This window comes from Ictidomys tridecemlineatus, chromosome 11 (assembly GCF_052094955.1).
Source record: "Ictidomys tridecemlineatus isolate mIctTri1 chromosome 11, mIctTri1.hap1, whole genome shotgun sequence".
Classification (NCBI taxonomy): Eukaryota; Metazoa; Chordata; class Mammalia; order Rodentia; family Sciuridae; genus Ictidomys; species Ictidomys tridecemlineatus.
This window is the reverse complement of record NC_135487.1, coordinates 126075701-126099268: the sequence shown is the minus strand read 5'-3', so window position 1 is coordinate 126099268 and position 23568 is coordinate 126075701. Positions and strand designations below refer to the sequence as shown.

At 50.5% G+C, this 23568-nt stretch overlaps 2 protein-coding genes across 7 annotated transcripts; one reads left to right on the top strand and one right to left on the bottom strand.

Annotated features, from left to right (window-relative positions):
* Positions 1-7233: 7233 nt before the first annotated feature.
* On the bottom strand, positions 7234-14433 carry Isg20l2 (interferon stimulated exonuclease gene 20 like 2). 3 transcript variants are annotated; one of them, XM_013361096.4, is made up of 4 exons: positions 14294-14433; positions 12747-13637; positions 9390-9590; positions 7234-8395 (listed from the first exon to the last, which is right to left on the bottom strand). In XM_013361096.4, exons 2-4 carry the CDS (start codon positions 13479-13481, stop codon positions 8285-8287), a joined length of 1047 nt encoding a protein of 348 aa, XP_013216550.1. In that variant the 5' UTR covers positions 13482-13637; positions 14294-14433; the 3' UTR covers positions 7234-8284. The 3 variants fall into 3 exon arrangements, with proteins under 3 accessions (XP_013216550.1, XP_005331459.1, XP_077883489.1); XM_005331402.5 differs by lacking the exon at positions 14294-14433 and having other exon boundaries at positions 12747-14234; XM_078027363.1 differs by lacking the exons at positions 9390-9590; positions 14294-14433 and having other exon boundaries at positions 12747-14234.
* On the top strand, positions 14336-23127 carry Mettl25b (methyltransferase like 25B). Of its 4 annotated transcripts, none has more exons than XM_005331403.5 (9): positions 14446-14566; positions 14831-15099; positions 17811-17935; positions 18099-18291; positions 18762-18824; positions 19047-19190; positions 20152-20636; positions 22197-22381; positions 22740-23127. In XM_005331403.5, exons 2-9 carry the CDS (start codon positions 14989-14991, stop codon positions 22859-22861), a joined length of 1428 nt encoding a protein of 475 aa, XP_005331460.1. In that variant the 5' UTR covers positions 14446-14566; positions 14831-14988; the 3' UTR covers positions 22862-23127. The 4 variants fall into 4 exon arrangements, with proteins under 4 accessions (XP_077883487.1, XP_077883488.1, XP_005331460.1 ...); XM_021730547.3 differs by lacking the exon at positions 14446-14566 and adding an exon at positions 15986-16011 and having other exon boundaries at positions 14993-15099; XM_078027361.1 differs by lacking the exon at positions 14831-15099 and having other exon boundaries at positions 14336-14566.
* Positions 23128-23568: the final 441 nt, after the last annotated feature.

Sequence of the window (23568 nt, the reverse complement as noted above, 5' to 3'; positions counted from 1 at the left end):
CCTCCCTTCACTTCCCCTCTCCCCCACAACCAGCCAACTGGCCAGGATTTCCAAAGAGACAGAAGTGAGACAAAGAGAAGTCGGGCTGGGAGGGGAATTCTTTCCAGATGTGAGTGTTTGCGGTTTGGCAGCTCCCGGCCTGAGCTCCAGCCCCAGCACCCCAACCCTGCTGAGGGAGGAGGGTAGAAGGTCCAGCGCAGGGTGCTAACGAGTTGGAGCTGGAGGTCTCAGCCTCTAGCAGCCCCATCACCCCAGGGGAACAGGAGGCACAGGGAGGTGTTTAGGGGAGATGCTGGGGAAGGGGATTGGGGGACGGGGAGGAGTGGGAGACGAAAGGGGTGGGGGGCCAGCTGGGGAGAGGGAACTAACAGAGGTGGATGGGAGAGCCTAGGGGCAAGGGGCAGGGGCTTGGAACCTGGCAGTGGGGAGGACCAGGCCAGCATCAGCCAGTCACAAACAACTGGCTTTAATTTCCCGCTGGGATCAATAAGGAGAAGGAATTTCCCCGTGTCCTGGCCTTTTAATTACGACCAAATCTGCTGCAGACCTGCCCCAGGCGACTCTTCCCCCCTTCTAGGAGCCTTGGTCATGCCCCTCTTGGGGCTCCCCAGGAATGTGGAGACTCAAGTGGGGGGAAGGGTTTAAAGCTGATGAGAAAAGCCGGGTAGGGGTAGCCAGGCGGGATGGGAGTGGAGAGGCAAGGAGACAGACACTTGGGAGGGTTAGCCAGGGCCACTGGGGAGCTTTGTTCCGTTGTAAAGTGCCTGGGAGGAGAGTTTTGCCTGTTTTGCACTGGCCAGCCAGAGTGCCATGGGCAGGGTGAGGGGTGTGTGGGTGGGGTAGACGTGTACAAGATTGAGGGGTACAGAGCTTCTAAGAGGAGACACCCCCACCCCGCTCATCACTCCCTTGAGTCCGGGTGTGGGGAGAGGGACCACCCAGTTCAGCACTGGGAAGGGAAGGGTTGACTGCAGATGGCAAGAGTGGGCGAGTCCTGAAGCCCCCACCCATACCCCCAACCAGGACAGGGAGATTCTCTGGCCAAAGTCAGCACTTGCAGAGAGCCTCACCCCAGCAGTGTTACTGCATCTGCTGGGTCAGAGGGTTTGCTGGCTGAGACTCAGGTAGAAATTGAACCCAGGTGGGGCTGGACACCTGGGGCTTGCCACTCAGCCAAGTGGGCTGGCAAGAAAGCAGACTTTACAGAAGATAGGGAGGCCCGGGAGCCACTGGGACGAGATGGTTGCTGTCTCCTGGCCCCTGAGCCCTGAGGCTTCCGTGCCGCAGAGCACAGACTGCCGCATTCTGCCGCCCGGTCTGCTCTTGTCCTTTGTACAGAGGGTATTGAATCCGGGGCCCTCTGTCACTGAGCTACATCCCCAGCCCTTTTTATTTTTTTATTTTGAGACAGGGTCTCACTAAGTTGCCCAGGCTGGCCTCACACTTGTAATCCTCCTGCCTCATCCTCCCCGGGTCACTGGAATTATTGGCGTGGGTCACCATGCCCTGTGCCACATTCTTACCTGTCTCTCTGGGTTCAGGAACCCAGCTCTTTTGAAATTTTGATTTGCATCCCACCTCCACCCTGCGGAAATTGCCATTGAAGCAGATTGGATGGGAGTTAGACCCAAAAGGTCTCTAGTGACAGGAAGTGAAGGGTCAGGAGACAGGGTCAGAGACCTAGAAGGCAACTCATTTCCTAGAAACATTTGAGTACAGGAGATCCTGCGGACTAGGGAGGGTAAGGGCAGAGAATCCCGAGGGACCCAGAAAGAGAAAGTCCACCCAAAGACAGGGGGTGACGGTGACCTCCAGGGCCAGCCTGGAGCCCGGCAAAGGGAAGCAAGTGCGGCCCAGGAAGGTCGGCATGGCCGACTGTGCGAAGGAGGGGCTGCAGGCAGGCGGAGAGGGTCCCCGCAGCCAGCACCCAGGCGGAGCCTCTGTTGCTTTTGGCTCAGTGACTCTTTCCCAGCCCCAGCTGCCAACGCTCTCCTCAGGGCTGGGCTGGGCTGGCTGAGCCCAGGGAGGAGGTGGGGACGCACTGCACTGGCTGAGGACATGTCCGGACTGAGACTCAGTCCCCTGGATGAAGACTGTGACCTGCCGTTAAACTCTGCTTGGCTTTAAGATCCAGTTTCTAGGGCCAGACCCCTGTGTCACTCCCAACCTCTGCCCCTTAACCCCTGGCAGCCCGGGGCAGGAGGGACAAGTTTGGCAGACGGGATGCTGGAGTTTGCATGGCACCTGGGAAAGCGGCCACCGTGGAAAAGATGTGCAGACTGCAGCCGGCTGCCATCTCTGCCCAAGACGCTGCCATCCCCTGGATGGAGGGAGACTGGGGATCTGCCTCTCCATCCTGTGCAGCGCTGAGACAATCTGGAGTTTTTGGAGGGAGAAGGGGTGGGGGAGGGGGCCGCAGGCTGTGGGCACAGGGCCAGATATCCAGATCCTGGAATTGAAGAGGAAAGAGAAGCAGGAGGGGAGCAGGGCCAGTCCTTCCAGGAGGAGGACTAAGAGGGGCCAGGCTCTGGGCTTTGAAATTCTGGACGGGGCACAGAAAAAGACATCGGACTCACTGTCCCTGGGGACAGAGTAGAAGGGCTGACAGGTCTGCCCCTGGAAGGAGCTCAGCCAGCTTGGGCAGAGCTCTTCTCCAGGGCTCCTTGGGGTTCCTATTTCTTGCTTCTCTCAAACCCCTAAAAGCAGCCGTTGTCTGCAGACAATGAACCCAGTAGCTTACTCCCCAACCAGATTGGTTGGTGGCTCTGGAAGGAGAATGGGTTCCCAGGATTGATAATAAGGACAGTTTCCCTAACCCCAGGCCCTGCCTGTTGCAGAGCAGACCTAGGCCAGAGGGCAAGACTCCCCAGAAGCAGTCTGCGGTATGAAAGGCTTGGATGAGGGAGGGCCCCCAGGGGCCCTGATTCCCATCCCCTGCCGTCTTCAACAGGCAGGGATGAGAAGGGCTACAGGAGTTCAGAGTCTGGCCCCTCAGCCAGGGTGGGCCCTTGTCCTTCCCATGACCCCCACCCCACCCCTCCTCCTAGCAGAGCTAGAGATGGACGGCAGGCGGGGGAGGCCCCAGACTGACCTAGACCTAGGCTTTCTCTGGGCAGCTCAAACCAAATGGGAAAAAGATGTGTGAGGTGGGAAGCTCTGATTTCCTTTCCCTGCGGGCGCCAGCTCTGGAAAATGTCAGCTGTCAAAGAAAAGACGGAATAATCCCCTGCCTCCCCCTACCCAGGACTCCTGCCCCATCCCATCCACCAGGGCCCCGCCTGCCCAGGTTCCCGGAGGACTCGAGCGGAGGCCGGTGGGTTTCAGTTAGCCAGGCTGTAGGTGCCCACCCTGATGAAACCCCCTCCACCACCGCGACTCCCCCCATCCTGGGGCAAGCAGTGAATTCTGAGCTTTGGAACTTGGGATGGGCAGGGACTTGCTCCTGAGCGATCAAGGAAGCCAGCAATACCTGCCTTTCACAGCTATAGGCCTCACCGCCATGGTCTCACACCTCCCAAATCCCAGAGCTCAGGGACTAGCACCACGTTTCCAGATGATCCAGAATATTTGTTAGGCAGTCTCCCCTAGAGCCAGCACTAACTGGCCTACGGTCAGAGCCATGCTGGGGACAGGACACTCAGTGGGAGCAACTTTCTGGTTGCTTTTGGGCACTTGTTGTCCCTGTGGGTTAAGTCTCCTCGTACACTCCTGGACCCTCCAGGTGCTAGGTTCCTAGGAGCCCCAGGGAGCTGGGTGGAGGAAGCGCCTGCCTTGGAGTGTGTGTGTGTGTGTGTGTACATGTACACGCACCTAGTCCAAGAGCAAGCCCTTTCCCCAGTCCACCCTCCCCCACTTCAGAAAACTTTCCCAAGAAATACCCACTCTGCCAGCCCAGGCCGTGTCTCGGGCTGCCAGGCTGGATTGTCTGCCTCAGCCTCCTGTGGGTCCTGGGTGTGGGCTCCCTTCCCTCCCAGTTCCCAGGGCACAGGCAGTCATTGCCTCCTTCCTCCTTCGGTTATGATTTGGATCCTTCTCATGGAATCTTTCCAAAGAAGCGACCAAGCAGGATTCCACAGCGTAGAAGGGAGTGAAGGGCCTGGCTTTTGAGGAGCTGCTGTGGCCTGGGGGGCCGGAGGAGGATGTACGTTGCTAAAGCTGCAGGTGCTCTGACAGGTCAGGGCAAGGTTGGTCATAGGCACTGGCCTGGGAGAGTGGCACTTATTCAGTGTCCTCTGCTGTGCACAAGCTTTCCATGTGCTGTCCTGGTCTGTTGGGCTCCAAAACATTGTTCTTAAACATTTCAGAATGGAATTTGGTTGAGCTGAAAGAGGATTAAGGTGTGCTTATCTTTCTATGCCAGATTCTTAAAAATACCTTCTTTCTCTCACCCTCCCCGACTTCTCTCAAAATCCTGGGCATTATCTTTTTTTGTGTGTGTGGTGCTAGGGCTTGAACTCAGAGCCTCCTGCATACTCTGCAAGTGCCCAGCCACTGAGCTTCAGCCCCCATATACACCCCTTCAAAGAAAGCATAGAGTTGGTGGCAACCCTAATAAGATTGGAAGGCAAAAAGAAAAATAAAGAAGACGGACACATAGCACATGCCTGTAATCCCAGCGACTTGGGAGGCTGAGGCAGGAGGATCACAAGTTCAAAGCCAGCCGCAACAATGGTGAGGCACTAAGCAACTAAGCAACTCAGTGAGACCCTGTCTCCCAATAAAATATAAAATAGGTCTGGGGGTGTGGTTCAGTGTCAAGTGCCCCTGAGTTCAATCCCTGGTATAAAAAAAAAAAAAAGAGAGAAAGACAGACAACACCAGGAAGTCCCTGCAGCTAAGTGATGAGAGAGCAAAAGGACAATACCACAAACACCAGTGCAGCTGCCATGTACAGTGGCCCACGCCTGTAATCCCGCAACTCATGAGTCTGAGGCAGGAGGATCACAAGTTCAAGGCCAGCCCAGGCCTTGAACTGTCTCCGAAAGGACCAGGATAGCTACTCAATGAAAGAGAACATGATAGCTCTTTGTCCATAAAATAAAATTCTAAAAATCCTCAGAAAGGAAAAGAAAGGACTGGGGATGTAGCCCAATGGTAGAGTGCCCCTGGGTTCAATCCACAATACCACACCCCCCTCCCCAAAACAAATTTATTAAATTGCAAAATCACACTTGGAGCCCAGTATCAATGCAACACACTCTGCTGTTAAGCTGTGTGCTGGACTTTTTTTTTTTTTGGTACCGCGTACGAGGGATTGAACCCAGAGACAAACTACTAAGCTGAGCCACATCCTCAGCCCTTTTTTTCCCCTTTAGACAGGGTCTCACTGAGTTGCTTAGGGCCTCACTAAGTTGCTAAGTCTGGCTATGAACTCATGATCCTCCTGCCTCAGCCTCCTGAGCCACTGGGATTATAGGAGTGTGCCTCCACGCCCAGCTGGTGGCCTTGAACTACAGTATAAGGTAAATTAAAAATGCTTTGTGGACTACAAGAGGATATTGTACTATGCGCTGTAGATGGAGGCATTCATATATAACCTGGCACATCACATTCACACAATTGTCTCTGAATTTGAACTTGGACTAATGTGCCTTGAGGCAAGATCATAATTACAGTACTGTTGATCTTCCCCATTGTCAGCTCTAATCATCTGTTAAACTTGGAATCAAATGAGTCCTCCCTGGAGCCTCTGCCGATAGATCAGAGGTTCTTCAAGTAGAGGATTCAGTAGGGCCATCCCAAAATACTTGTCCCCTTTACCCTTTCAAGAACCATTTTGCCAAACGGAGTTTAGCAAATGTTTGGTAGGATGTGACTCTCACCCTCTCTTTTTCTATCTCATTTGCAACAAAGGTTCTTTGAACCTTATATGGGCCAGGAGTGGTGGCACACACCAGTCATCCCAGCCTGTCATCCTAGCTACTTAGAAAGCTGAGCTGGAGGTTTGCAAGTTGAAGGCAGCCTTGGCAACTTTGCAAGACCCTGTGCCAAAATAAAAAACAAAAAGTGCTGGGGATGTAGGTCAGTGGTAAAACACTACTGGGTTCAATCCCAGTATTGCAAAAAAACAAAAAGAAAACCTCCTTATGTCATGCAAAGTAAGCATACTGAGAGCTTGGATTTGTCCTGCATATTGTCAGAAGTGACAGCATAAGGCAGACAGGACTTGTTGAGATTCAGACAGCAATCCACAATGGGGCTTAGATGAAGTCAGGACCCTGGGCAGAGTGACAGAAAAGCAAAGGAACTAAAATATAGTCGGTCCCAGGCACCCTCTGAGGGTGACCAATTAAATTCTGTGAGGCCCTCCATCTTCCAGGTTCTTGGTGAGCACAAGCAGACTGAACTCTTTCCAACAGGGTACTCAAGAGAAACCAGGTGCCTTTCTACAAACTGGGTGGGTGGCAGGTGGGGCAGAAAAGTCAGTGTAACTACTTTACCATGACACAAAGCCAGTTTTGTTTTAGCTGATAAGAATTCTGAAGACTGATGTTAAAGACTTTCCCGGTTTGCTGATCACATGCGCTTCTAGGTTTTGCTGTGACTTTCCTGGATCATTCCCACCTAGAGCTGTGTGTGTGTGTGGGGGGCTGGCACCTCTCCATGAAGCTAGGACATTACAGGTCAGGCCTCACAGGAACCATCTTGCTCCTGTGCGAGTGAACCCTATATAGTGCAGCACACAAGGACCAGGCTGTCTTGGGGCTGGTTTGGCTACAGCAATTTCCCTTCCGCTGGCAGTCCTGGCTGCCTCTGGCCCCTGGCATCAGACCAGCTTCTCAAGAGAGCACAAGTCCTGGTTGTCCATTGGGAGTCTTGCATTCTCTCAAGACAGAATGCAGACAGTAATCCCGGACACAAGGTCAGACCCGTGACTCACCTTCCCAAGATGAGGGTGTGTACCACCAGGAAGAGCTGGCAGCAGGACCAGGCTGGCGTCACCAAGCATCCTTCCCTCCCCCACTCTGTCCCTCCCTCATGCCCACTGAATCATTCTCTGCCTTCCTGTCCTGGTCATGCATCGTCCATGTCAGGATATTTTCATGGCTCGGGTGTCATTTTGGGTGTGCTGGTTGATGTGTGGTTGGGACCAGGACAAGGCATCATGTGTGTGACTTGGGTTACATACCAAGGCTTGGTCAATGCTTCTCTATGACTTCCAGCAGACAGAGGCCTCAGTTAATGTCACCCACAAGGACCCCGGGGCCCTCACAGAACTATACAATGCCACAGTCCCTATGACAATACTATTTAATGTGAAGTCAAAAACAAACTACAAACCCCGCCAGCTGGGGACATAGCCCACTGGTAGAGTGTTTGCCCAGCGCACGTGAGGCTGGGTCAATTGCCAGCACCACAAAAGGGGTCGGGGGAGAAATGACCTCACAACTGTTTTCCATTATAAAAATTTATCAAAGAGATCATCTGAGTTTTAGACGCTTGGTTTAGCAAAGGTAAAAGACTAAAAACAGAAAACAAAAACATTAAAACCAGGTTAACTCATTTTCAACTTTCTAAGAAGAACCTAAATTAAATAAATCCTCTACTATTCTAGGTAAGAAACTGCTTTTCTAAATCAGGAAAGTTGATTTCTAAGCTACACTCTTACCTCACTGTCTTCTAGCCGTAAGAACAAAACCTCACTAATAGTGGCTCTTCTCAAAGTTGGTAGGTGGCACCCAAGCAGGCTGGACGCATACTCTGCAGCAAAAGCAAGGTCTGGGATCCACAATGTGACCAACCATTCTGTATCCAATCAGGACACTTTTGAAAGTGAAAGGATGCTGTTCATTACTTGAGAATAAAAAATGCTGGGCATGGGAGCATAGGCTTCCAGTCCCAGTGACTCAGGAAGCCGAGGTAAGGAGGATTGCTGGGGCCCAGGAATTTGAGGTTAACCTGGACGACCCCCCAACCTCAACCTGTCTCTAAAAAACAAGAGACTTATGGCCACCCTAGTAATAAGGCAATGTGGGAAACTACATTTCCCAGTATGCCCTGCCCTGGAAACCAAAAAGCCTGACTGGCACAAAGCACCCTGGGACCCGTGGTTAGCACCATATAAGCAATCCAGGGCTAGAATCTGACGTGAAGGTCTCGTGCTTCCATGGGACACTTAACCAGATACAGGACACTGAGCTGAGGTGAGATTTCAGTGGATATTAGGTCTGGGGAGGAGAGTGTCTCCCCAGCAAGTCCAGCTTCCACAGGTGTGAAGCGAGCGGAGGCAGGCATGGACCTGCTGCCGTGGTTCTCCTGGGTGCGGCCTGTCTCCCCACAGCTGCTAGTTTTTTGGGACATCCTGGGCCAGGTGTTGTTCCCACTCAACTTCAACCAGCTTGTACAGCTCCATGGTGGCCTGGGCGTCTTCCACAGAGGAATGGCCCTTCCCGACCTGAACAGGAAGAGAAGAGCATGAGGCCACAAAAACCATGTTCTTCCTGGTGATCCTGCCTCCTGGCGGCCGCTCCATGCTGTTTTTCCTCTAGCAGGTGGGCTGCAAAGACACAACTCTGGGTCCTTACTCTTTATCTAATCTCAGGGCTTGAACTCCCAGGAAATTCTTTTTTCCCCTATTTTGTGGTGCTAGGGATTGAACCCAGCGCCTTGTGCACGCGAGGCAAGTGCTTTACCAACTGAGCCATGTCCCCATCCTCCCAGGAGGTTCTTGCTACCGTCACCTCAGTCACTTCTGTGGCAGCGTGTGCACCTGTACCATTCTAAGTTCTACAGAGAAGGACACGACCAGATGAAAGACAGGCCTTCTGAGACTCTCCCTGTTCCCAGTCCCCCAACTGCTCTCCGTGTGACCCGCCCACAGTTGCCTCCTGGGAGACCCCTCCTCGAATGCTAAGCACGTGCAGCATGTGACAGTCCTTACATGGGCTTCATGTTTTTTTATCTTTGATTTTCTTGGTCCTGGGGACTGAGCCCAGGGGTGTGCTACCACTCAGCCACACCTCCAGAACTTTTTATTTTTTTTGAGATGGGATCCCACTAAACTGCCAAGGCTGGCCTCGAACTTCCTCCTGCCTTAGCCTCCCAAGCAGAGGGGGCCACACATGTATGCTCCTTATTCTTTTAGACCACCGCCTACTTCTTCCTTCTGTTTAGGGTTTTGTAGCCCCTTTGGATTTTCTTTTCCTTTTCCAAAGTACTACCTGGAACATTCTGTGAAGGAGGAATTATTATCCACAGGAATTACTATATCTAATGCACAGATAGAGAAACTACTAGGCCCCTGAACCCAAAGCTCTCCCCACCAGAGAAGCCATTTGGAGCCCTACAGCCTGAGCATTTGTGGGGTCAGAGCCTGCAGAGAGGCAGCGATGAGTGCCTGCAGTGCACCCAAGGTGTGTGTGAAAGGGTGGCGCTGAAGGAGAGGTTACCTGTATGTCCCGGTGTAGCAGCTGCTTGGTGAGGCGCTTCAGAGACATGGTGGCATTCTCTGGGCAGTTGGCCTTCCGGTTGAGGAGGGGGATTTGGGAGGTGTCTCGGGTGAGGGACTTGGGGTGAAAGTACTGCAGGGCTTTGAAGTCATTGTGGATGGCATGCCCTACCACTATCTTCCCCAAGAGTATCTTCAAGATCTGGAAGAGGAGTGAAGGAGGGGGTGGCAAGAAATAAGACACAGCTGGAATTCTGCAGCCAGCAAGTCCAGTATGGCTACTGGCTCCTCTTTTTTTATTTTTTATTTTTTTGGGGGGAATACCAATGATTGAACTCAGGGGCACTCGACCACTGAGCCACACCCCAGCCCAATTTTGTATTTTATCAGAGACAGGGTCTCACTGAGTTGCTTAGCACCTCGCTGTTGCTGAGGCTGACTTTGAACTCGTGATCCTCCCGTCTCAGCCTTGGAGGTGCTGGGATTACAGGAGAGTGCCACCATGTCCAGCAGTCCCTGCCCCCCCCTTAATGTGACACTGGGATTGAACCAGGGGCACTTTACCACTGAGTTACATCCCCAGCCCCCTTTCTTTATTTTGAGATAGGGTCTTGCTAAGTTGCCCAGGTTGGCTCAAACTTGGGATCCTCCTGCCTCAGCTTTCCCAAACTGCTAAGAAAACAGGCACGTGCCACTGTGCCCAGCTCCCTCTGGTTTCTTTTCACCAACAGCCCACCTCCCCATCCTTGAAATACTCTCTCCACATTTTCCTTCTTCTGAAATACACATGGATGAGACCCACAAAGTCAAAGATGGGCTCCAGGGAGACTAGAGAAGCCCTCAGATTACAGGCAAATAAGTGAGTATGGTTGCTTTGGGGAGAAGGGTCTGGTTTTCATCACTTTCGCAGGAGTGATGAAACTGCCGAGGCTTAAGAACTGTCGAGCACAGTGAGGCACCCCTATAACCCCAACAACTTGGGAGGCTGAAGCAGGAGGATCACAAACTCAAGATCAGCCTAGGCAAGACTGTGTCTCAAAATATAAGAAAATAACAAAGAATGGGGACGTATCTAAGTGGTAAAGTGTCCCTGGCTTCAATTCCTAACACCCAAACAGACAAAACCACTATAAACTAAAACTGCAGAGAAAACCTTATTTACACTAGTCTTGGAATCAAATAACTTCTCACCATTTCATGGTCTTAAAGCATGAAGACATACTACCAAGAAGGACAATCAATGAATGCCTGCGGGCTCTGAAGGCCATTCCCCAATGGCATTCCAAACAGACTGAGAACAAAAGCAATAGTCCTGCAGGGCCTTCTAAGAAGACCCCAATCAAAAAGGCCACACTCAGTGAGCATACCTTAGTTAATCCCAGCCTGGTCACGGGATAGTGCTTTATGATGAAAACCACAGGCAGCCCAATTAACTGAGCATTTAGTTGCTCATGGCAGCTTCCTGTCTACGACCACCTTTTTTCATGTCCTTCAACATAAGCTCTCATTAAAGGTGAGACAAATCTAAGACCCATCTTCTGTTTCTCCCAAGCCTTTACTCAACTGTGCCCCTGTGAAGAGGATGTCCTTTAATTCTTTCTCCCATGTCTTGTCTAATAACCAGTCGTCTGACCTCTGACGAACCTCCTCCAAGGACTCCTCTGGCATTTAAGGAATTATTGTAGCAGAGCAGGAACCTAAAACTGCAAAATGGACTCAGGGTGCCCTCTGGTGGACTCCTAAGCAGATTCATCTTTCACTTTCCTCTTCCTTCACTGGCCCCAGCTCAATCTCCTTTTTTGTTTCCTATTGGCTCTCAAAATTTACCACAGGGAGCTGGGGTTGTGGCTCAGCAGTAGAGTGCTTGCCTGGCATGTGTGAAGCACCGGGTTCAATTCTCAGCACCGCAAATATAGGCCCATCAAAAAAAGATTTATCCCAGAGCCAGATGAGTGGGTTGGCTGAATGCATGAGAACTCCTGTGTACCGGCCAGTGTTTCTTATGCCTTTCACCACAGGCCACCTGCCTCAGTTGTGCACCCGATGCCCTAGCTCTAACAGCTGTCTGCTCTCCTATACAGTGTCCCAGGATATTTTTTTTAAAGGAATAAACTTGACTCATTTTTATTAGAAGTGCTGAACACAAGTTATATTTTTAAAATATGTTTCTAGTTGTAGGTGAACATACAGTGTCTTTATTTTTACGTGGTGCTGAGGATCAAACCCAGTGCCTCACACATGCAAGGCAAGTGCTTTACCATTGAGCCACAACCCCAGCCCACAGGCTATTTTTTTTCTTTTTTGCGTTACTGGGGATAAAACCCAAGGCTTCCTTGTGCTAGACAAGCAATCTACCATTGTTACCCAGGCTGGCCTCAAACTTGGGATCCTCATCCTCCAGAATAACTGAAATTACAGGCATGTGCCACTGCACCCAGCTCCCAGGCCGCTTTTTTGCCTTGGGAAGCCCTCTCCACCCGGCTTCTCTCAATCCTAGATTCCAATTCCATAAGGCATTCCCCAGTAGCACCTTCTCTGGACCCTCATGCCTGCTACTCTGCTCAGTTTCATTACTAGCTACTGGGATGGGGGCATAGCTCAGTTGGTAGAGTTCCTGTCTCTCGAGCACAAGGATCAAAAATTAAAAAAAAAAAAAAAAAAAAAAAAAAAAGCACTTCATTACTGGCTATTACTTCTCTATGCATACTTCAGTCCATCCCATTTGATACTTAAAATAGGTCTTTGTTAGTAAAATATGTTGTATATTCCTTTCAACCATTCTTACTCCCCAAACAAGGAGTAAGGGGAGTGGGTACTAGAGATTGAACTCAGGGGTACTTGTGAGGGGGGGCAGTGGGTACTAGAGATTGAACTCAGGGGTACTTGACCACTGAGCCACATGCCCAGACCTATTTTGTATTTTATTGGTCTCAATGAGTTGCTTAGCGCCTTGCTAAGCTGCTGAGGCTGGCTTTGAACTTGAGATCCTCCTGCCTCAGCCTCCCAAGTCGCTGGGATTAGAGCGTGCACCACTGTGCCCAGGAAAAATGAGCCTTCTAAACCATCTGATACTTCCCTCTCTCCCTCCAGTCCTTTAGTGTTTGCTGAAGATTTCGGACAGCTGGGCACAGTGGCACACACCTGTAATCCTAGACTTGGGGAGAATGAGCCAGGAGGACCACAAGTTCAAGGCCATCCTGGGCAATTCAGCGAGGACTTGTCTCAAAACACAAAAAGGGGTGGGGATATAGTTCAGTGGTACAGTACCTACTGGGTTCACAGCCCAGTACCAGGGGAAAAAATATCTCAGACTACTCCTACCCACCTCACTGTCATCATCAAGACCCATGCCTCTCACCTGGCTCCGAGCGGTCTTGAAGGGTGTAGCATTCACCATGTGCTTCTTGCAGATACCGCTCCATTTGGTCCGGTAGTCCACAATGGGGCAGGGTGGAAGGATGTACTCATCATAAAGCACATCTCCATCATAGTTGACAATGCTACATCGAGCCAAAGAACTAACATGCCCTTTGGGTCCTGTGCCCACCATCTCACAGTCAATTGCCACCATCTTTCCTGGAAACTTCTGGGATATTCCAGAGCACTTACTCTCTGAGTGAGCTCTGGTGGAATTCTGTGTGGCATTGTTCTGAGAAGGGTTCTTCTTCTGGGGGGTCTTCTTTTGGGAGCACGTTGGGTGGCTCTGAATCTTTGGAAGGGCACTCTGGAATTCCCCCAGCAAATCTACTTTAGCTGCAACAGAATTAGTCTTCTTTGAAGGAGCAGGGGTCAGCCAAGACACTCCAGCTTTCTTGTCCAGGGACAATCCTGACCCACTGCTGGATGCAGCTGTGTTCTTTTTTGAAAGGGGAGGGATCTTGCAAGTACCATCTACTCTCACATTTTCCCCTTTCTTTGGAGGTTCTGAGTGTAATCTAGTCACCCTGCTAGGAGTCTGCTTCTTTTTATTGAGAACGCCCCTCTGTTCCAAGAGCCGCCGCCTCTTAACAAACTTTCGATGCTTGGCATTTCCTTCCAATGCCTTTTTGGGTGGAGATCTCCCAAAATCCAGATTCAGGAGTATAGCAGACATGAGGGCAGTGGATGATGGGAGAGCAGTTAGGAAGAGTGGCTCATGGATAGGAAGAGGATGAGGGGCTCTTTTTCTAATGAATCACATTGTCCAACATGAGAAGGTCTGCAGAAAACCCTGGGGAAGAAAGCGATCCTGGTACCTGCACCCATAGGCCTAGAGGAAGAAATGAGATAAGACCAATCTCTGTGGGATTTAAGAGAGGGAAGGCATCAAAACAACTTATCAGAGGGGAAATGAAACCGTATCATGAAATGATGGAAGGAGTACTGGTGTGAGCCAGGAAGTCCCACGATTCACAACTGCGCGGTCTTAGGAGTGTCATTCACCTTTTAAGGTCTCAGTCTCACTGTAAAATGAAAGGGCTGGGCTCAGCTGTGGAGTGCAGTGCTTAGCAGGACGGAGGCCCCGGGTTCCATCACCAGCACCAAAGAAAAAGAAGGACCCAATGGGCCCGTCGAGTTCGAAGCCTGAGGTCCGGGAAGCCAGAACAGGCCAGCGCTGTAATCCGACCAGAAAGACAATGTCTAAGATGCTCAGGTGAGGAGTGTGACACCGGAGTACGGCACAGGTGGCATCTGAGTCGTGAGCCCACGAATAGAGACACAAATCCAGGCACCCCTCTCTCGGATCTGCTGGGAGGAAGTAACCTCCACGCGCATCTCACCCAAGTCCTCCCAGGCGGAGACCTTTGACACCACACGACAGCGGTGCCGGGTGGCAGGGGATTAACAATCGAGGTCGCCCACCTCAGCAAGCACATTCCGACGGTTCTCCCGGTGGGGACCGTCCCCACAAGCCCTTATACCTACCTCCAAGATGGGCCTCTCTAGGAACGGAAGCGTCCCGAGCCTGAGGCGGAAGTCGGCATGTGCCGACGAGCCCCGGGACGGCAGGCGCGCGGGTTGGAACGTGTCGGGGGCCGGCGCGCGCGCGCCCGCAGCGCCCCCGCTTCCGGTAGCGAAGCCAATGACTCCGAGTGTGTGAGGAGCGGCAGCGGCGGCGGCGGGGGCGGTGGTGTGGGTGGGGGCGGGGGCGGGATTCGCTCCCCGGCCCCTCTAGCTCCGTGGAGGTACAACTCGAAGGTAAGGAGAAGCCGCTACTAGTCCGAACTGCAGCGCGCCGGGAACTCAAGGCCCCACTTCCGGGAGGGGAGGGCCTTACACGGGAAAGGGCGGGACTTAAGTTTCGCCCGCCCACTTGGTGAACGTAGGGCGGCTGCGCGTCTCTGTGGCGTCACGGCGCCGACACCCCGCCCCAGGTGCCTCGCAGCCAGACACCGCGCAGTCAGACGTCTTGACTTGTGACGTCGGGCGGTCGGGGGCTGAGCCTCATATTTGTAACTCCAGAATGGTAAACCGGAGAAGCTGCGTCCGACACCGGGCTCGAAACTCTTCGCGTTCTGCCTGCGGATGAGCCCGGCCCGGGTCCTGGGCCAGCGCGGTTCTGACTCTGGGTCCACTTTCCCGCGCATTCTCGCCCGCTGCGCCACCGGCTGCATCCCGGGATGCCGGGTGTCTCCGCCCGGGGCCTCTCTCCGGAGGAGAGGAGGCAGCTAGCTGTGAACCTCACCCGTGTCCTGGCACTCTACCGTTCCATCCTGGATGCCTACATCATCGTGAGGCCACAGGGCTGTGGGCGGGGTGCTGCTGGTCGTGTGGTTGGCTAGGTGTCCACGACAGGGAGAGAATTTTGGAGAGTTCTTTGAGTTTGTTTTTGTACAAGAAAAGCTTAAAATTGGGGTGATTTGGGGCAGGGGTTGTAGCCTAGTGATAGAGCGCTTTCCTAGCACGTGTGAAGCACTGGGTTCGACCTCAGCACCACATAAAAATTTTAAAAAATAAAAATAAAGGCATTGTGTCCATTTACAAATAATAATAATTTCAAAAAACCTGGGGCTACCCCCTCCCTTTTCTAATACTTAGGTTGTTTTTCCAAGTTTCTCAAAATCCAAGGTAATATAATACATGGACATTTATTTGAGCTGGGCTGGAGGTGCGTTGAACTCTCCAGAAATACAAGAAGTGTTCCAAGAAGTCATGTGTTCATTCATTCATTCATTCAAACCTTGAATAAATTCCTTGTTTTGTGGATAGTTCAACTTTGGCATCAGACAGACTAGGACTAGAATCTTACCTCCTCTACTGTGTTAATCTTAGGCTCTTCTCCCCCCCCCACCCCTTCTCCTCTTTCTCCTCCTTTTACTCCTACCCCCAGTTTAATCTGCAAAGTGGATCTCTATCTGAAGGATCATTGTGAAGAACAAATGAGATGATGTGTAAACAGCACATCCATTGAGTTGTGTAGACCCCAAACCAGAAACCATCCTTGATTCAGCTCTTAATTGATCCACAATCTAATGCTTCAAGTTCTCTACCTTCAGAATAGATTCTAAATTAATTGTTTTGTTCCATATCCATTGCTATCATCCTGAAAGCCACCATCTCTCTCCTAAACTACTTCCTAATGTCTCTCTGTATTTACTTCTCCTCCTCCATAACCAGCTCTTCACTGAAGGAGCCTTTCAAATGTAAGTTGTATCATGGCATTTCTTGCTATCTAGGTCCTTTGATGAAATAATTTTATTATCTACAAACACGTATATAGCTGGGTGTGGTGGTGCACACCTGCAATCCCAGCAGATTTGGAGGCTCAAAGCCAGCCTCAGCAACTTATCAAGGTCCTGACTAACTTGGCGGGACCCTGTCTCCAAATAAAATATAAAAAGGGCTGGGGAAGTGGCTCAGTGGTTAGGCACCCCTGGGTTTCAATACCTGGTACCAAAAGACCCACTGTATATGATCTGGCTGTTGCCTCTTCAATCCTCATCAGATTTCATTCTCTTACATTCACTCTGCTGTGCTTCAAATTGGCCTGATTTCTTTTCCACAAATGTGGCAGGCATCTGGGCCTTTACAGTTGCAATTATTGATCTGTCTGGAATGCTTTCCTCCATAGAAAGGCAATAGAGCAGACTAGTTAAGATCAAGGACTCTAGTGAAACCTGTTTCAAGTCCCAGTTCTGCTACTTACTAGTTTTTTGACTTGGGCAAATTATTTAATTGCTGTATCAGTTTCCATATCTGTAAAATGGGGGTTAAAATAGCATCTACCTTAAGCCCCAGAGGTGGCCCACACCTGTAATACTCATGAGAGGCTGAGACAAGAGGGTTGCAAATTCAAGGCCTACCTCAGCAACTCAATGAGGCCTTAAAGCAACTTAGTGAGACCCTGTCTCAAGATAAAAGTGGGGAGGGCTTTGGATGTATTTCCTTGATAAAACAAACACCATTGGGTTCAATCCTCAGTACCAAAAGAAAAAAAAAAAAAAAACTGAGTCATTTGTTTTTTTCCTTTAAAATTTTTTTTTTGCGGGGAGGGGGGGAGGGGGTGGGCACCCGGGAGTGCTTTGACAGTAAGGTATATCCTCAGTCCTTTTTACTTTTGAGACAGGGTCCCTTGAAGTTGTTGAGGTTCTCACAAAGTTGCTGAGGCTGGCTGGCCTTGAACTTGGGATCCTCCTGCCTCAGCCTCCTATTGCTAGGATTAAAGGTGTGTGCTACTGTGCCCAGGTAAACCACCTGGGAGTTGAGGGCACTGGAGCAGGCTTGACAAAAGAGCTGATTCTGAAGAGTAGGAGGTATTTGCTGGTTGCAGCCAGTGGCCATATGGGCCAGCAGTGCTGGAAGGAGGCAGTAAATTCTGCAAAAATTTTATCTCTGCTTTATTTTTGTATTTTCTGAGCTTAGATTAGAAACTTGGTACATGACCCAAACAAAGCCCAGAATTAATTAATTAGTTAATTATTGTGGTACTAAGGATTGAACCTAAGTGTACTCTACCTTTCTTTCTTTTTTTTTTTTTTTTTTTTTTTGTGGTGCTGGGGATTGAACCCAGGGCCTGTGCATTCGAGGCAAGCACTCTACCAGCTGAACTATATCCCCAGCCCTACCATTTTTAAAAAATGAAACAAGTTATTTATTTTTTCCATTTTTAAATAGTACATTATATTTATACATAATAGTAAGGTTTGTGGTTAAAATATTCTACCATTGAGCTACATCCCCAGCCCTTTATTTAATTTTGAGGCAGGGTCTCACTAAGCTGCTGAGACTGGCCCCAAATTTGTGATTCTCCTGCCTCAGCCACCCAAGTTGCTGGCATTGTAGGTGTGGGCCACCACCCCCACTTAGCCCTAGAATTTGTGGTGAATAAATCAATGAGAAAAAATACAGATGTTCAGCACATGCAACAGGGAGAGAAGAGTGGGGGAGAGTGGGAATGATAGAAGATAGTATCCTGCTGATTGCTTTTTTCCTTTTCCTACAGGAATTTTTCACAGATAACTTGTGGGGCACACTCCCTTGCTCATGGCAGGAAGCGCTGGATGGACTGAACCCACCACAGCTGGCCACACTGCTACTGGGGATGCCTGGGGAAGGGGAGGTGGTCAGGTATGGCCAAAGGGGTCCTGTGCTGGGGAGCCCAAGGCACTCGGTCCTGCAACAAGCTATTGCTCAGAGTCTCTTGAGCTTTTCCTGGGTCCTTGGGTTATAAACTGGTGCCCTGGGAATGTGATAGGATGATTCACTGGTGGCCTGGGCTGGAATATCTCAGGTACAGGTCGGTGTGGCCACTCACCCTGCTGGCCCTGAAGTCCACAGCCTATGCCCTGGCCTTTACCCGGACGCCTGGCTTTCAAACCCCCTCAGAGTTCCTGGAGAACCCCAGCCAGAGCTCCCGACTGACAGCCCCCTTCCGGAAACACGTCAGGCCCAAGAAGCAGCATGAGATTCGGAGACTGGGAGAGGTGAGGAGATGGCTGAAATGTAGATGGTATCTGGGAACCCAGGCACTCCTTAAGTCCATGGGTTACAAGTGTGTGCCCCTTTCCTCCCATGGAAGCCCTAGAAGTTCCTCTGTGAGCAGTTTTACTGTAATCATACCTCCATCGTTTTGGATTGATTGACAAGCTATATCTCAATCACTCTTATTCCCATTTTTGCATCTTCAGTCTGGTTTTAGCTTCACCAAGGCTCTTATTCTGTGGAGGAGATTGAGTCACTGACGTAAAGGGCAAGCAAAATGGCCTCAACCTGGAAGGGGCACCACTCTCATCTTTGACTGATTTCCATCTCTTTTATCTTCAATGGCGCCCTCTATCCACCTTACATTTCCATCTTTGACTCCTGTACCCTCATACCCAAACACTCTTCCCTGGTGTTTGCTCAGGGAGTCAAGAGCCAATGGCCAGGAGACCTTTGTTCCCTCCTCTTTCAGTTGGTAAAGAAGCTGAGTGATCTCACAGGATGCACCCAGGTTGTGGACGTGGGCTCAGGCCAGGTGAGACAAACCCCTGGTTCACTGTCTTTTTGAATCATGAGGATATCTAGAAGGCAGGTAATCAGACCTCAGGCCCAGAGAGGCAGGTGCTGAGAAATGGTGCACCAGGCAGGGCAGAATTTAAGCTTTCTGTGGGGCCTTAAATCCCAGTGTCCAGACCACTGAGGATAACAGTGGATAGGGCACTGAATGGGGCTGCCTTTGTCCTCCTCATGCCTTCAGGGCCACCTCTCCCGCTTCATGTCTCTGGGGCTGGGACTAAAGGTGAAGAGCATTGAAGGGAATCAGAGACTGGTGGAGAGAGCCCAGCGCCTGGACCAGGAACTCCTTCAGGCTCTAGAAAAAGAGGAGAAGAAGAACCCACAGGTAGGTTAGCCCTTACTGAAGCCTGGGCTGCAGGAGCAGGATCTGTTTGGCTAGAACTGGGCATGGAGAGGCAGGAGGATTGGAAGTTTGGGGCCAGCTTCAGCAACTTAGCAAGGCTCTAAGTAACTTCAAGACATCGTCTCAAAAAGTAAAAAATAAAAGGGCTAAGGATATAGCTAAGGAATAAAGCACCCTTAGTTTTAATCCCCAGTACCAACAAAATAAAACGTGCTGGGGATATAACTTAGTGGTGAAGAGTCCCTGGAATCATTCCCTAGTACCCAAAATGACAAAATGCTTTTCACACCAATATGTTCTTCTCATAACAGCCAGATGTGGCCAGTCGGGCATTATTACTGGTTGTGGTGCTGGGGGTCAAACCCAGGGCCTTGTTCATGCCAGGCAAGCACTTTACCATTGAGCTACATCCCCAGTCCTGTCAGATACTAGACTCAGTTATTAGTTAAGAGCCAGCTATGGTGGCAATTCAGGAACTCAAGGCAGGAAGATCACAGGTTCAAGGCTAGCCTGAGCAACTTAAACCCTGTCTCAAAATAAAAATAAATAAAAAGGGCCGGGGATGTAGTTCAGAGTGTGCATGGGGGGCCCTTGGTTCAGTCTCCAGTACTGCAGAACAAAACCCTGGGGAGGCTGAAGGTGTAGCTCAGTAGTTGATTGTGGCCCGCCGTGCACAAGACTCGGGTTTGATCTCTCACAGCCAAATAATAATAATAGGAAAAAAGAAAAACTGAGTTTGACAGATGAAAATATTTACAAAATTAATGGTGATAAACACAAGAGTTTATCTTGTCTCTGGATTCATGATCCAGCCCTTCCCTGTGGCCCAGCTTCTTTCTCATGTTCCTTCTGAGGAAGTGACAGTGGACAGGTCTTCCAGTGGCCTGAGGTGGTCTGGGAACAAGAACTTTCCACCTGTCTTTGTCTTGTCTTGCCTCCACAGGTGGCCCAAACAGGCCCTCGCCACTCCCCTTACCACGTGGTCCAGTGGGTGGACCCCACAGCCCTGTGTGGGGAACTTCTGCTTCCACTGGACAGCTCACAGTGTGGCAGTGCCCGCCTGCTGCTGACGGGCCTCCACGCCTGCGGGGATCTGAGTGTGGCCTTGCTGAGGCACTTCTGCTGTTGCCCAGAGGTGGTGGCCCTGGCCTCCGTGGGCTGCTGCTACATGAAGCTTAGTGACCCTGGAGGCTACCCGCTGAGTCAGTGGGTGGCTGGGCTGCCTGGCTCTGAACTGCCCTACAGGCTCCGGGAGGGGGCCTGCCATGCCCTGGAGGAGTATGCCGAGCGGCTACAGAAAGCTGGCCCTGGCCTCCGAACCCACTGCTACCGAGCAGCACTGGAGATGGTCATCCGACGTGCCCGGCCTGAGCTCCGTCGGCCTGGGGTGCAGGGGATCCCCAGGGTCCACGAGCTCAAGATCGAAGAGTGAGGTTGCGGTGGGGGGTGGGGGATCACTACCTCGAGACCCCACTTGTTAGCACATCCAAAGAGAAGCTCTTGCCCAGAGAGGTGATGTTCAGTTTTCTGACTGGGGCGACTTCTTCAAATTTCTTTGAAAGAAGATGTTCATTTGCTGGGAGCAGTGGCACACTCCTGTAATAATCCCAGCTACTCAGGAGGGTCAGGCAGGAGGATCACAAATTCAAGACTAACCTGGGTAATTTTAGCAAACTGTCTTAAAATGAAAAGTCAAAGGGGAGGGCTATCTGGTGTAGTGGTAGAGCACCCCTGGGTTCAATCCCCATTACCACCCAAAAGAAAGGGAAAAAAATTATGTTTATTTATTTGTTTGTTTGTTTGTTACTAGGGATTGAACCCACGAGTGTTCAACCACTGAGCCAGCCCTTATTTTTTATTTAGAGACAGGGCCTCACAAAGTTGCTGAGGCTTGTTTTGAACTTGAGATCCTCCTGCCTCAGCCTCCAAGGTGCTGGGATTATAGGTGTGTGCCACCATGTATGGTTCATAAAATTTGTTTTTTGCAGCACTGGGAATTGAACCTAGGGCTTTACTAGGCAAACTCCACCACCAAGCTAGACGCCAGCCAAATGGAAAGTTGTATTTTCCTTTTTTTTTGGTACTGGAAATAGAACCCAGGAGTGTTTTACCACTGAGCAGCACTTTTATTTTTTTAAATTTCAGGACAGCATCTCACTAAGTTGTCAAGGCTGGTTTTGAACTTGTCATCCTTCTACCTCAGCCTTCTGAATGCCTGAATTACAGGTGTGCACAGCTGGGCCCAGCTTTTATAGTTTTTTAAATGCTTAAAATATGGCTAATTTGGACAAAACTGGCTGAAAATAAGTTTTTGTATCAGTTGATATTGGCAGAATTCACAGCGAGAGAAACATTTAAAATGTATGTTAAGGCTGGGATGTAGCTCAGTGGTAGAGCACCTGCCTAGTATGCATGAGACCCTGGGTTCAATCCCTAGTACCATACAAAGAGAAAGAAAGAAAGAAAAACAAAAAACACCCAGCGTATTGGGTCAGGCACTATGGTGAATGCCTCTAGTTCCAGCCACTTAAGAGGCAAGACAGGAGGATCTCTTCAGTCCCTGAGTTTGGAGCCAGCCTGAGCAATATAGCAAGACCTCACCTCTATTTGTTTATTGTGGTGTTGGGGATTGAAGTCAGGCCTTGAACTTTCGAGGCAAGCACTCTACCAACTGAGCTATGTCCCTAGCCCAAGACCTCACCTCTTAAAAGTAAAATAAATGAGGCTGGATATGGTACTCACACTTAAGAGGCTGAGACGGGAGGATTGCATGTTCAAGGCCTGCTTGGGCAAGTTAGCATGACCATGTCTCAAAAATAAAAAGCACTAGGGATGTAGTTCAGAGGTAAAGTACCCCTGGATTCAGTCTTCCCCAGTACTGCCAAAATAATAATAAAATTTTAAAATGCATGTTAGGATAGCAAAGTTCAAGTGGGAGGTAGAGGTTTCTAAAACCAAACTGAGTGCTGTTTGGGGCCGATTCCACAGATACGTGCGTCGTGGGCTACAGCGAGTGGGATTGGATCCCCATCTGCCGTTGAACCTGGCGACCCTCCGGGCCCACCAGGCCCAGGAGAACCGTGTGGTGGCTTTCTTCAGCCTGGCACTTCTTCTGGCCCCGCTGGTAGAGACGCTGATTCTGCTGGACCGGCTGCTCTACCTTCAGGAGCAGGGTGAGGAGCTGGAGTTCTGGGGTTGGTCCTTCAAGTCCCAGGCCCCACATCTGTTGGGCCTGGGTCATCGCTGGTGGGCTGGGGTATGGGGTTTGTTAAAGAATGCACATTCCGGCCTGGGATACCCCTCAATTGATAGAGTGCTTACCATGCATGCACAAGGCCTGGGTTCTCTCTCTCTCACACACACACACACAAACGATTTAAAAAAAAAAATCCTACCAAGTGAGCCTCTGGTGGTGCCTTCCTGGAACAGATTTTAAGCAAGCACTCCATCATTGAGAACAGGGTCTCTCTTGTCCCCTTGGGAAAAGGGGGTGGATGTCTCAAGACACTTCTGATTAGCCCTTTCTTCTAGGCTTCCATGCTGAGCTCCTGCCCATTTTCAGCCCAGAGCTGTCTCCTAGAAACCTGGTTCTGGTGGCCACCAAGATGCCCCTGGGCCAGGCCTTCTCTGCCCTGGAGACTGAAGACAGCTGAATACCCCAAGGCAGACCCTTCTGAAACCCCATGGGTGCACAGCAGCCTGCATCCTCCCTGGGATCCCAGCTGTCTACCAACTCTGTTTCATACTCTCTCTCTCTCTGTCGACGTTATGTAATATTGTGTGAAGTTTTATTGTTAATTTATTAAAAACTGGGCTGGGGGTGTGGCTCAGTGGCAGAGCACTTGCCTAGCATGTGGGAAGCCCTGGGAATGATACCTGGCATTGAAACAAATCAATAAAGAAAAACATTTAAACACAATGACTTGACTTTCATTCCTTTTTTTTTGGATGGGGGTGGGGGGGGTGATACTGGGGATTGAACCAGGGGCACTTTGCCACTGAGCTACATTCCCAGCCCTTCTTTTTGAGACAGGATCTCACTGAATTGCTCAAGCTGACCTAAAAATTGCCACCATCCTGCTGCAACCTCCAAAGTCACTAGAATTACAGGTGTGCGCCACGGTGCTCAGCTCTTCTATTTTTATAAAGAACAGAACAGACATGTGCCCTCCTTAGCAAGAGGCCTGGGTAGCAGCTTCTGCTGCTCGGAGGTCTCCTTTGAGGAAACCTTTCTCTTCCCTTGGTTACCACTCCTGAGTATGCAGCCCTGTCCTGGGAGGGCTTCCTTCAGGCTGGCTACCTTTCACCCTGGTTCCATGCCAACAGGAAGACAAAGGCTCCCTCCTGCAGGCCCTGGATA

What these genes read in the sequence shown, in the direction of transcription:
- Isg20l2 (XM_013361096.4), bottom strand. Translation starts at nt 13,481, where the DNA reads ATGTCTGCTATACTCCTGAATCTGGATTTTGGGAGATCTCCACCCAAA. An exon ending in TCAAGACCGCTCGGAGCCAG is followed by an intron (nt 9,591 to 12,746) that starts GTGAGAGGCATG and finishes CTCCTCTTCCAG; the next exon opens with ATCTTGAAGATACTCTTGGG. An exon ending in TGCTACACCGGGACATACAG is followed by an intron (nt 8,396 to 9,389) that starts GTAACCTCTCCT and finishes CTTCCTGTTCAG; the next exon opens with GTCGGGAAGGGCCATTCCTC.
- Mettl25b (XM_078027361.1), top strand. Translation starts at nt 14,351, where the DNA reads ATGTGCCGACGAGCCCCGGGACGGCAGGCGCGCGGGTTGGAACGTGTC. An exon ending in GGGGAAGGGGAGGTGGTCAG is followed by an intron (nt 17,936 to 18,098) that starts GTATGGCCAAAG and finishes GGAATATCTCAG; the next exon opens with GTACAGGTCGGTGTGGCCAC. An exon ending in TGGACGTGGGCTCAGGCCAG is followed by an intron (nt 18,825 to 19,046) that starts GTGAGACAAACC and finishes TCATGCCTTCAG; the next exon opens with GGCCACCTCTCCCGCTTCAT.